At 38.8% G+C, this 12,798-nt stretch overlaps 1 protein-coding gene across 3 annotated transcripts in view; it reads right to left on the bottom strand.

Moving 5' to 3' along the window:
* Positions 1-851: 851 nt before the first annotated feature.
* Positions 852-12,798, bottom strand: part of PRICKLE1 (prickle planar cell polarity protein 1) — a 66,642-nt gene continuing 54,695 nt past the window's right edge. For 2 of the 3 annotated variants that reach the window (XM_027657484.1, XM_027657474.1), the window contains exons 2-8: positions 10,207-10,386; positions 7,873-7,986; positions 6,894-7,031; positions 6,189-6,392; positions 5,435-5,621; positions 4,430-5,293; positions 2,249-3,105 (exon numbers count right to left, since the gene is read on the bottom strand). In XM_027657484.1, coding sequence (XP_027513285.1) covers positions 2,249-3,105; positions 4,430-5,293; positions 5,435-5,621; positions 6,189-6,392; positions 6,894-7,031; positions 7,873-7,986; positions 10,207-10,338 — 2,496 coding nt within the window. In that variant the 5' untranslated portion in view covers positions 10,339-10,386. Of the gene's footprint in view, positions 3,106-4,429; positions 5,294-5,434; positions 5,622-6,188; positions 6,393-6,893; positions 7,032-7,872; positions 7,987-10,206; positions 10,387-12,798 lie in introns of all 3 variants that reach the window. The other variant, XM_027657470.1, reaches the window with a different exon arrangement.

The following is a 12,798-nucleotide window of genomic DNA, read 5'->3' as shown; positions in this document are numbered from 1 at the left end:
GTACAGCATTTTGGTTTTGAGGACCCTGGTTTCCCATTTTTGGAAATGCAGGCAAGAAGGGAAGGTCCTAATCATTGTTGGAGCATCTTGGGGAAGGTATTAAGAAGTCAACATCTCTCCTCATGCCCTATAACTCCTGGCAGTCTGGTGGCTGTAAAGCATGTGGTGCCTGAGCCAGGGCAGAGCCTGCCAGCTGGAACCATCCCACACGGTGCCCATCGGCCCATGCGACGTAACAGCGTATTGCTTTGATCAGCTTTCACATACACAAGACTTGTTTGTACTAGAAAAGTGACTTACACGGCAAGTAACCACTTCTGGGAGTAAAGGATCTGTTACTCATTTTACCCTGAAAAATACAAGCAAGTAACTGCTAGTCTGATTTATCCTTCACAATAGCTTCATTTTCTTTGGTGTAAGCCAGTGCCCATGTATCCATTCCTTATTTAGCTGCTTTTATTTACAACTTCTATATCCTCAAGAAAGGCAAGCTTAGTTTGATTTGACAGGTTTTTCCTGGTAAGAACATCTACTATTTCATTCATTTCCTTTCTTCAGGTGGTCAGAAAGCCAATGGCTTTAGCATTTACTATCTTAATTAGTGAATGTCACTGTTAACAAATTTCTGCCCTTTATTTAAAACAGTGGAAGAAGTTTATTATAACTTAAAGCAGCTCCTGTTCCACATCTCAGTTGAAGGGAACTTTTGAGATTACCTACAAGGTTATAGTTTTTGCCAGCTTGCCTTCTCTAACCACCCAGTATCTCTCTTCCTTTATGTAGGTGAACCTCAGAAATTATTTTTGGGAAAGGAGGGGGAACAATAATAATAAAATCCACATCCACAGGAGTTGCATACTGGTTGTACTGATATATTCCAGGCTTGTGTGGTTTTTACATTTATATAGTTTACATTTTGCTTGACCCATAAATAACACTTGCAAGATTAAGAGGGCCATAGAGAGTATTTACATAGCCCCACCATGCATACAGAGCTTTTAATACCTAGTAGACAAAATTAAGCTGTTTTGCACTGAACATTTTTCAATATTTTTCAGCTTAAACCCCCTGACTAAAATACAAGCAATATTTCATCCATAATGCTGCTGTTAAACCCTTAACAAATCTAGTTTGATCTTGTAACAAACTTCTTCAAATTCAGGGATATAAAAATATTCAGATTTTAAAATTTTAACTGTACAATATGTACATTAGTATTTGCACTGTTAAATTATGAATACATTTAAGCCTATGAAATACTACATTATAAATATCAATGTTTTTGACTTAGAATTGCAGCTAATACATTTTAAAACCTGGATAATGCATGTGAAAAGACACAATTCTGGAGCCTAATCCTTTAAGCCCTTATGGAAATATTTGTTACGTAAGTAGATTCATTGACTTAAATGGGGTTACATGCCTGAGCAAAGGACTCCAGCAGTTTTACCTCTCTCACTGCTGAGGGGTGGGGGGCACGACAGAAGAAACATCACCACTCATTGGCAGCTAAGTCCAATTCCAGCAGCTGGATTAATACCTTCCTTTAAGCAGGCACAAAAAAACCCCAAAATCCAAAACAACCACCTTACACTTTCTCAAAAAATTGTGGAGGAAAATCCATGAAAGTTAAGTGTATAAACCATTTACTGTAGCTCTAGGATACATCAAGGCTTTCAAGCATTTCAGCTCCCACATTCTGATTTTTACCTCTTTAAGGAGCATTTTCTCAACTTAAAAAAAAATAAAGTTCCAGTTTTTGTGCAGAAACTTGAAAGGGGAAGAATGAGCTTTATCTGTGAAGAAAAGACACAGCATAGAGCCTTCTTTTTCTTAGCAGCAAGAGGAAAAAGTCAAAAATCACCTATATGGATACAGCTACAGCACAGGACTGACATTTTTATTTACTTATCTTTGTTGAATCCTCTCTCAGATAATTCAGTAGGTGAATAGCGAGCATAAAATAAAATGTCTACAAAAAGTCTCTATCAAGAACTGCAGTAACAGTATTTTGACAGCTGAAACACAGTATGTAAACCTAGCGGTATCTGAGCAGATCATTTGGTGTGGGGACATTTCTGAATGTTACTTGTACAATGTAAACTCTGGCAGGGTTATCATTTACAATGGCAAAGCATTAAGAACTTTAGCAACTTGTCTAAGTACAATTATTAATATAAAAAGATGTGGTTCATACTGTAGCTACAGAGTTGACTGGTGTTCCCAATTAAGAAATATTAAGAATTAATTAAGAAATAATGCAGTTTTTTCCTTTGTGTCCCCTCTTCTTCTTTGATTTGGTTGTCCTTTGTCCAAACTGAGAAGTAGATAACGCAGTAGTTGGACCAGAAAGATCATCTGTATAGTATGGATATCTCAGTGACCGTGGTTGTGGAATTGGCTGTCCTAGAAAATATCCTTCCTCTTCAGAATCGGATGATGAGGATGAAGTTGAACACCAGGAGTCATCTTCATCACCATACAATCCAAAAAACTTATCAACCACCTGATTCCTCAGTGCATAGTCAGACCTAGTATGGGCATATTGTCCATACAGCTCCGCATTTTGAATAAATGCCCGAAGTTCACGTGAGCTCCTATTCTGAATAAATTTTTCATGATCCTGAGGGGAGTAATAACGAAATCTCTCTCTCGGAGAGCTTCTTCTTTCTGTGGCCAAGTTAAGTGCATTATCTGAACGAGACTTCCTACTTCTTCTGCGATGGTGAGAAGGCCGATTTCCACGTTCTTCAAAATGGTAAACACGCCTACGAGTCCTTTCACTCATTGGAGGCTGACGTATTTCAAGATTCTCATAACTTCCATTATCAATGACATCATCTGAAAACTTCACTTGCTGTGGTCTAGACTGGGATTTAGATCTTCTCAGTACAGGCATATGGACTGGCTTTTCCTCTGGCAAGACTTTTTCCTGACACAACTCTGAGCTCAGACTCTTCAAGGACTCTGTGCTCCGGTGGAGCATTGAAGAATTTAGAGTTCCCATGTTGCTCATCTTCTCACAGTCCTCCACATCCAGCTCTTGGAAAGTTTGCAAAGAGTAGAGAGATGGCCGTGGCTTGCCTTCTCCATCCATTGAAGCCCCTGTGGGGAAAAAGGAGGAAAAGGAAATGAGAGAAGCATGATGGAGACAAGTATTATAACAAAATATAAAATGTTTCTTGTCAGCAAAGCAGACCTTTTGGAACTATTCAGAACTAAAGGACTAGCTTCACAGAAGATTAAACTTGGTTTTGACTTAAAACATTAAAGTATTAGCTCTGATTACCAAAGAATTAGTTCATGAGGACATCAAGAGCAGAAATTCTATTAGTTTAAAATTTTGAAACATGAATACAGCTAGGCCTTTAAGAAAAAAGGATTATTTAAAATTATTCTGCAGTCTATGCTTGCCATTTTTAGGGTTAAAATAATTCATGTTTCTGGTACTGCCAAATTCATGTTCCAGCTGTTGCTACAGGAAAGCCAAGCTTTACTGTCTTGCAAAGAAGGATCCTTACCCTCTAAAAAGCATCAACAATAAGCTGCCCTGGTGTACTCCACATTTGTGTCTACTGACCCTTCATTCCCACAGCAGTGTCATGTGCCCTGTGATGGTCCCAGGTGCAACACCTCTAGTTCATTCTCCTCCTGTGCTCCCTGAAACAACCTCCCCTCCTCAGTTCCTTCATTACTGCTTGGCAAATGCAGCCAGCCTGTGGTTGGGCCTGAGCTACATGAGTAGTTGCAGTAATTCAGGTTTCAGGAGGAAAAGAATGGAGAAGATGACTGAAAAACTTTTAAAATGGGTCTCTAACTCCCAGGTTTGGGGGTTTTGTAGGGAAATAGGAAAGGAAGGTTAACACACACTTTATCCCTTTGAGTAACTTTTGACAATCACATTTGACAAGGAGATTCACAAAAGCGGATTACCAGTTTCCTTTTAGTCAATGGAGAAAGATAATCTCATAAACCTAATTTCCTAAGGCTAAGAAGTTTACCATCCTTTCAGACTTCCTACATATTTTTACAAGCAAATCAGGAAATTATCTAAAGTGTTTTGCAGATTAATGTTATCCTAATATATAATGCAACTTCTTGTACTTAAGGTATGGCAAAAATAAATTGTCATTTGCTTAAAGTGGTGATTCGTATATAACAAATGCACAGTTTAAGACCATTCTTACTCTGTTTGACAAAGAAAGAGAATTCAAAAGGAAAGGAGAAGAGTCTAATAGAATTTAAGAAGCAGAAGCATATCTCACTAAAGATTATGTACTTGATTAAAGCTGTTGCCTACTTTACCCGCATCTTCTACTACTAAAGCTTTTTAGAAATCACAGAAATGAAAAATCTTTGTTGAAAATACTCCAACACTCATACTTTAGTTGACCTCTCCATCAAAACCATTCATTTATTTCCCCATTACCTGTTATGTTAGACAAAGCCAAGGAATCCATTGAGTCTCGAACACTTTGTTCTTGCTGTTTCAAGTCAGACAAACATTCGAGTGAACCTCCATACCATGGTGTTTGGTCGTGTTTGTATCCTGATGCCCCATGTTCCATGTCTAGCTCCTGGATTTTCCTGCTGCTGGCAGGGCCTGGGTGGCTGCCATATGCAGAGTCTCCCAAACCATCTTGTGACTGGGCCCAGTACATGTCTGATTGATATTTCTTACTTGCTAGGCTTGGATTATTTTTTTTCAAGTCCAACTTGCTCTTGACCATGCTATCAGAAATCCAGTGTTCACTTGATCTAATGTCTACTTCAGCGGGCTGCTGGAAGAGGCTTTTATCACCAAACTTCAGAAGAAGTTGAGTCATGTAATCTTCATGTTCTGCCCATTCTTCAGGGTCTTCAGGCATTTCTTGCTCTACTCTTCCTTTCCAGAAATCTTCATTAACGAAGCTTGCCTCTTCCCTTGAAAGGCTTAAATCATCCAACTTACGAGAGAGAGTATCATCAGCATTGTCTGAAAGGCCAGGAAATTTGTAATTGACAGCTGGTGACAGGAGGAGAGACTGACGGCACTGGTCAGCTGACCGGCTGCTTTTTCCCATGCGGACACTCCTCCTGGAATCTCTGGATCGAGCAGACTGAAACGCGGAATCAGAAGAGTCGGAGGCATGAACATCCTCTCCCAAGCTGCAGGTTTTTGAACAATAAATCTGCCCTTGCTTTGGAAGGAAAGGGCAGCCAAGCAAAGAGGTCTTGCACTGAGCACAAGAAAAGCAAGCTTCTGTGGCGTGCCAGTGCTGTCCATCATAGGTCATCTGAGCATGGTCAACACCTAGAAAGGGAGAAAAAGCAGTGCTTTGGGTTTCTCTAAAAAATTACTTGCAGAATTCATGCTTCTGGAATGTAAAATCAGTTCATAAATTGGCTTTCCTTTTCCCTTAATTTGTAACTTTAATGCTTAAAAAGGACTTACCAATATGTTCCCCACAGGTCTCACAGTATTCCGCATAGAGAGATTCAAAACAGGTACAGCAGAACGGCCGCCCATCCTTCATGATGTATCTCTGTCCACCCAGGATTGTTTCACACTCAAGGCAACAGAAGTGCTTCATATGCCAGTGGCGACCTTCAGCTTCTGTACACTCATCAGCAAAAATTATCTGTTCAGAAATAAAATGTATACTTTTAGTTAAGTGGCCAAAACCTGACCTTGGGAGTTAGAGCATGTAAAATATCCTAGCTCTGCAGTTCATACACTAAGTTTATTTTTATTTACCTGCCTTTTGCATACAAAGATAGAAACAACAACCTCCCACAGCAATTGTGGCATTCCAACCTTTTCTAGAACAAAAAAACCAAAAACCAAAAACCAAAAAAAAAAGAAAACCAGCACATTTTAAAGCAAAAAAAAAAAAAAGGAACCTAAGAATTCAACCACTAAAGAGGCCTCTATAAGGATGATATTTTGGAATATTTGTACAGATACTTATTCCATCTACAAGGTTCAACTCTAAACACAAACAAGTTTGTGCCTTCTAAATACCATCGTATTGCTTGTAATATTGCCAATTTGACAAGAAATTAAATACCCCTCAGCCTCCAGACACATCTATGCAGCAGAGTTCTGACTTCTTAAGTGACTGCATTTGAAGTTATGAATTTCCCAACTGCAGTTTCTTAACTGAACAACAGGAGTGTAGATTGGCTGTAAAATGTGAATTATTTACCTCGTCACAGGCTGAACATCGAGGTTTGAGAAGTTCAGCATGGTGTCTGCCACAGTGAATTTTTCCATCTTGGTAGAAGTAGATAAGGTCAACAAGCAGCTCATTGCATGTGAAGCACACAAAACATGAGGGATGCCAGCACACACCGGGCCCAGCTCTCGAGGCAAAAACTGCAACTTCGCCGCCATTTATTTTTGTACCACACTAGGAACAAACACAGAAAGTGAACACAGTTCCCATCCCAAACTACTAGCTTCCTGCGTTTAAACTAAGTTAAAACACCAAACCCAGTATGAGATTTTATTCCAAAATTCTGACAAGAGGGAAAAAATGTTATCAATTTTGGTCTAGACAAACTGTGTCTCAATGAACCTTTTGTGAATATAAGTTTATTTTATACAAAATAACATTTTAAAGCATATGTCTGTTTTTCATTTGTCATTACTTTAGTACGAGTCAGGGGTTTTTTTTGAGTAGGAAATACATCAAAGACTCAATTCATTCCCAGTATCAAAGGTTGTGTTTTGCTTAAACAAGCGCTACCTTCTTTCTTCTTCCATGCAGCTTCAAAAAAATCCTTTTTTTTTTTTTGGTTTTGTTGTTGTTTTCAGATATAGACAGAGATAAGCTTAAATTTTAATACTGAGATACTGTAGTTTTAGATTATTCAGCCTGGTAGTCAGCTTGTGGCACTAGGAGTATTACCTGTTCACAAACTGCATGCATCACTGCTCTTGAGAGTAGTTTAATAGTGCCTCGGCCAAGTGCCTCCTTTTTGCGCTGAGAACTGAATATCTGCAGTTCCTTCTTTTCTTCTTCACTTAAAGACTGGCAGTATCTCACCTTCCAGTGAAAACACAAGAGAACTTATTTTATACACTGAGCCTTTAAAGTAACACATTAATAAGTAAGTGCATATATGCAAGGAATTCATCAGGCCTGCTGCCACTCATCATTAAACTTTTCCAACTTGCCTTCTCTGCCATCTTAATATTCAGGTAATATGGCATAACACAAAAGTAGTATGGAGAGAGATTTTGCATTCGAGGAAAAAAACCCCACCATGCTAAACTAAGGAGTTGTTTAGGAAAGAAAAAAGATTTTTAAAAGCCAACCTAAAATCTGCTGCTATCATAAAACAATGGAATGAACCCAAACCAGCCGTAACATTGTCTTTTAGATTTATGGTTAAGTGCCCACAACTAAGTATTGCAGTAGACACAAGATCTTAAGTATTGACATCCACGCCCCTTTCCTTACAAAGAGCTTGTTTGTTATTTCCACTTCTACTCCAAATTACACTGCATAACTGAGATGCAAACCTTTTACTATCACAAAGCATCCTTTTTGTGCGCTACAATGCAATTTCAGGAATTTGTAGGTTCTTGGTAATTGGTGGGTGGCTGCAAACACTATAAAACCAACTTGTGTTAAGTTTATTGCAGTGACACCAACCTCCCTAACAAGCAGAAGCAGTGTCCTTCCAGACAGCTCTTATCTGCACACAGGCCGAGTGGACAGCTGAACAATGGACTCAGTGTACACACCATGCTGCTTTATAGCTCAGATGCCACTGCAGGCCACGGTTTAGGCTTGTAATAAATACACAGACAGGTAATTCTCAATGTAAAAGCTGGCAAGGAGACCCCAAGCCCTGACAGTTCATGCTAAATTCTGTATTTACCTCATTATCATGGGGTGGCAGCTGATAGAGAAGTTGTTTAATCCGGTGTTTCTCTCCAGGACTGTTAACGTAAGGGACCTTCTCCTCTGGCAAGCAGGCAAAATACAACTGGACCTGACCAGGAGAAACACGGAGTTCAGTCCAAGGGAGATGCATCACCCAAGCACTGCCAGCATCTTTTAGCTACTGTTTTATCTCAGGTCTCATTTATGAAGGAAGGAGGTCACGCTACGTTAGACCTATGACAGGGTTTTTGCTGAAAATACGAGACCCAAATAAACCAACTCAGCAAACCTGAATTGTCTCTGATAAAACTAGCACCCAGCTGCTGAATTGCTTTTCTGGAATGCAATTTGCAGTGACAATTAGGGGGGTATCATAAATTATGCACATTTAATGTTCTCATTATTCCCACCCCCTTTAGGGCTGGTCAACAACTCTGTGGAAATTCCAAGTTTCCCTCTGTAATTTACCACACAAGGCATGAAGCTTTCCAGAAAACAGCCACTATATAAACAAATTTAATTTGCTCTCTGCATTTTACACGTTGTTGAGACAAAAGCTGTTTTGTAGTCTCCTGCTGACCAGGTTCACCCAAAGCATCAGCTTTCATTGCTTCCATGTGGGCTTTGGTAAGAAGGTGGAAACATCCTTCCCTTGGGAGGAGGCTGGATCCAGCCACGTTTCAATCAGGTGCAAGTTAACCATGGAATTTTCATGGGATGAATGTTTTTGTATCAATCTTCACTCTTTTTTGTTTTTTTCAGAAGAATATTATGACAGGAAAGCTGTAATGAACACTATGACAAAGCCCAATGGCAAAAAATATTTTTGTGGAACAGCTACAGATTTATTGTTTTTCCTATGCAGCTTCCAGCTTGTCATGAGACCTGGGGCTGTAAATTTTGCTATTGGGAAAAATATTACTTGCCATCCAGATTTAGATAATTCTCAGGTCAACAGCTTATTACTGTTCAAGACAGATGAAAAAGATGCAGTAATCTGTCACTTAAGCCAGGAAGCAATCAAAATTATTAGACAGGTTGTACAAAACATGACTTAGTCTTCATTTAACCAAAACTTAAAACAACTGAAGTTTACTGTAAGCCCACCTGCTACTAACTGTATTTCAAAAAGCTCTGAAAAAAGATAACATGCAGCAAGAAGTGAAGCTTTAAAGATACTTTCTGCCCTTTTCTCAAGTTTATTGCACTGTTCTCAAAGTAAGTAATTTGTCTTGGGGAAAAAAAAAATCTTCAGGGAGTTTGAGCTAGCTGAGATTATGAGGATATTTTAGGGCATTTAATTGTTCTGGCAGAATGTTAGCTTGCTGTTTGCCTTAAGGTCTGATTCATCAGGATTCTTACAGATGTTAAGTAAGTGATAAAAAGAGTTGCCCTAAAAATAGCCCATTATTTGCCATTCCTGCTGACTTGTTACTTTACTCACTATTAAGAAAATATCTCTACATTGCAAAAAGGAGACATCTTCTGCACTTTTTTTAACTACAAACTGTATAAGCTTGCCAGGATTGCTCTGCCTTCTCTAGCAGATGTTGCAAAGCCACTCTGGCCATTTAACACTAAAGTCTGAGTTCTGGATATTAGCAAGTACATAGTTACAATATCATCAAGTAAATGAATACCATGAGAGGTTCATTTTGATCTCCCACAGAAACTTGCTCATAAATAATTTCACTTTTATTTCCATTACTGTGATGTTATACAAAAAAAAAGGGTAATGAGGAGAGGGGAAAGAACAGCCCAACCAACCCATGAGTGTCGGCTCCAGACACCATGCAAGAGGAATCCTAGCAGGGACAAATGACAGGCATATTTAAACAAGTGTAAAATATGTTATTATTTGTCACAGTGATAGAACACTTGCATTTATGTGCACTGTAGTATCATCCACGTTCTAGATGTCAAATGCCTAATTTGCCAAGTGCAATGAAGTACTTGGCCAAAGAGCACAATGCCATGAGGTATGCCATAATATTTAATTTAACCTAATAACTACTTTCAAAGAAAAAGCACATTTCTATGCTACTTTTAGACTTGACAATACATATCTCTGCAGCACATACTTAGTGAAAAACCTTGACTGGGAACTGTTCTTTGGAACATAAAACTCCTCAGGGTTGAGGATTTTAAGCTCCCTACACACAGCCTCATTGGAACAGGAAACAAACAAAAAAAGAAGTGAAAAGTTCTATATGAATTAAAGTTTTATACATTATAAGAATTTAATTACACCTGTAGAAGCAGCACATCACTCCCTCAGACAGTCCTCCTTATGAGGTTTATTTTTAAAATGCAGAAGTATAGTTGGTACCTGCTCTGGTCTGAGGCCTGGGGGAACCCAAGCATATTCCTCCAAGGCACAGCCAGAGTCATCATCAGAGGTTGAGCTTCGCTGACACCCAAAAATGAGGTTATTGGCTTTGGGCTCCATCTCCAGTGGCATGAGTGTGAAGCGTTAAATATTTCAGCTGCAGCTCATCAAGAAATTGATCTAGAGAAAGAGATTAATAGAGCTTTAATAAATTTGAACATGCAGCAACTAATTATCAGTGTAAATGATCTTAAAACAGTTCAGTATTCCTTTTGTTGTCCAGAATAATAAATTATTGAAGCTTCATTACAACTTGCTATAAGCAATTCAAAAGTTCTTGAAAGAGTTATAAAAATAAAACTACTCAAGAAAAACACAAAACAAACCCTAGACACACACTACCACAATTGGCAACCACAATGTATTTCAATATTAACACTTGTCACCTTTTACAGTTCTGCTTGTTTCACATCACAGGTTGTACATAGGTATATCCAGGAAAGACTCATTGAGCAGATATTAACAACATGAATGACACAAGCTCTTCCTGAAGCCATTACTACCACTAATCTAGTAAAACAAAAGACATGACAACCACATGTTAAAAACTAAAGAAATTACTGGGGAAAGATAGTTGTGCAAGTAGCATCCTGTTGTTCACAAGGTAGGCACAGAGCAGCAAGCATCTGCTGGATTCCTCTGAGAACTTTGTTTTAGCTGTATGGGAGCAGAAGGGCATTGGTCCTGCTAAATATCTGAAATTCAATTATGCCAGATTAGTCTCTGTAAAATACATCATGATTGTTCTGTCAATTTAAAACCCTACAGGGTGATGCTTCTATTGATTCATGAAGCCTGCAAAGCTTAATATCACTGGGATCATTTTGAGTAACAACTGGCAAAGAAGGCTCTCACCAAGATCCATAGCAGTCTGCAGTAAAAAGCTTAAGATAAATATCTTACATTAGAATGTCTAGCAGTTCATAGGAAATTCAGATGAGGAATTTCAATGAATATATTTTTATATATATATATATATATATATATATATAAATACTGATAACCAAACCCACAGAGGATGTGTCCTGACATGGCAGACATCCTGACCAGTCAGGGTAGGAACAAGCTTGCTGTAACAGTACCACATTACACATGAGCTATGTCTTCCCCACTTTAGGACATTCTTTCACCTATTTATCTAAACACAGATCCAATTTTGTGAGTGCTAGATCTGAGCAGCAGAAAATTCTAATCTCCTTGCCATATAACCTTGCTGGTGGGCCTAATGTGGAGAGCAATCTAAAAACTTCTGGTGAGTCCCACGTTATTACATATCCCATATATCACCACCATATTAGAGAAAGTAAGTTGCTGATAGATCACAGATGGAAGATTTAAGACTGTGTACCCAACTATTTTGCTGGTTACTGAACAGGAGTTTCTCCTTCAAGCATGAGGCACTGGTTAGTGCCAAGTTCTGGTGATTCAGCACATAAACTAAACCTGCTCCATAAAAAGTGCCCACATGCATCCAGAGCAACAAACTCACAGAAATTACAATATCCAGTAGTATACAGTCTTATCTACTCCTATATTCTATACATCTAAACATTCCCACACCCAATAAAAAGAGATGGCATTACTTAACTCTTCCACTGGGCTAGTGCTCATAGAAATTAAGTTAACTGTACTCCAAAACCTTCTGGTTCAAAAACATAGGCATTATTTTTGGTGCATGGCTGAGATGCCAACACACTTCATAGCTGCACTGTAATAAGAGATTAATTTAATATTTGATGGGGCAAGCAAACCTGCCAACTTCCCTTCTGAGAACAGGCTATTTCTGGAAAGCTGGTGAGCTGTCAGGCACATGCCTGAAATCTTACTCAAGCTGAACAACTGAAGGTTAGCAAAACAGCTTCTGAGTTTAACATTGCCATATCACCATCTTTCTCAAGGAAGGTGAGTATAACCAAACTCAATCCTATGTATTTCAAATAGAAAACAGACTTCCTGGTACTTACTATATCCCTTGAATTAACTGCCTTCAGAAACAAATGACAAGACAAGAGACTGTTTCCCTTTTCAACTTACTAGTGGAAGTAAAGTTAAGCATCAGGTATGTTTTTGTTATTGCTTGCATAAAACTGGGGTTTGAGGAAGGAGGGATAGAGGAATACTGTGATGCAGTTAGGAAATCACTCTAGCAAAAAGAGGCAACAGTGCTCACTGTTGCTGAGGGATGGGGATGCTCAGGTTGGCAGCTTGTGTCCTGCATCATCTATATCCAAATAACTCTTAAGTAAAAAGTCACTATGAGGATCATTGAGAAGCCCAATTCCTTCCAATATTATCTCAGCAGCAGATGAACTGTTTTACCATTTCCCCTTAGAAAGAGGCAGATATCTAATTTACAATACTGTGTCACTCACTGACATCTAAGCTGGTATTTCCAATTCTTATGGCATCACAACGCAAGAACTTGTAGTGGTCAAACAGTCAGTTTTCAAGAACTGACTCCTGCCCAATAACCCAGGAATAAAAGGAGTCAGTAGGTGAAATGTCTTTGCCAATATTTCATTAGGCAGCCTG

The sequence above is a fragment of the Corapipo altera genome, unplaced genomic scaffold (assembly GCF_003945725.1).
Source record: "Corapipo altera isolate COAL_440 unplaced genomic scaffold, ASM394572v1 1, whole genome shotgun sequence".
Lineage (NCBI taxonomy): Eukaryota > Metazoa > Chordata > Aves > Passeriformes > Pipridae > Corapipo > Corapipo altera.
This window is presented reverse-complemented; position numbering and strand designations above follow the sequence as displayed.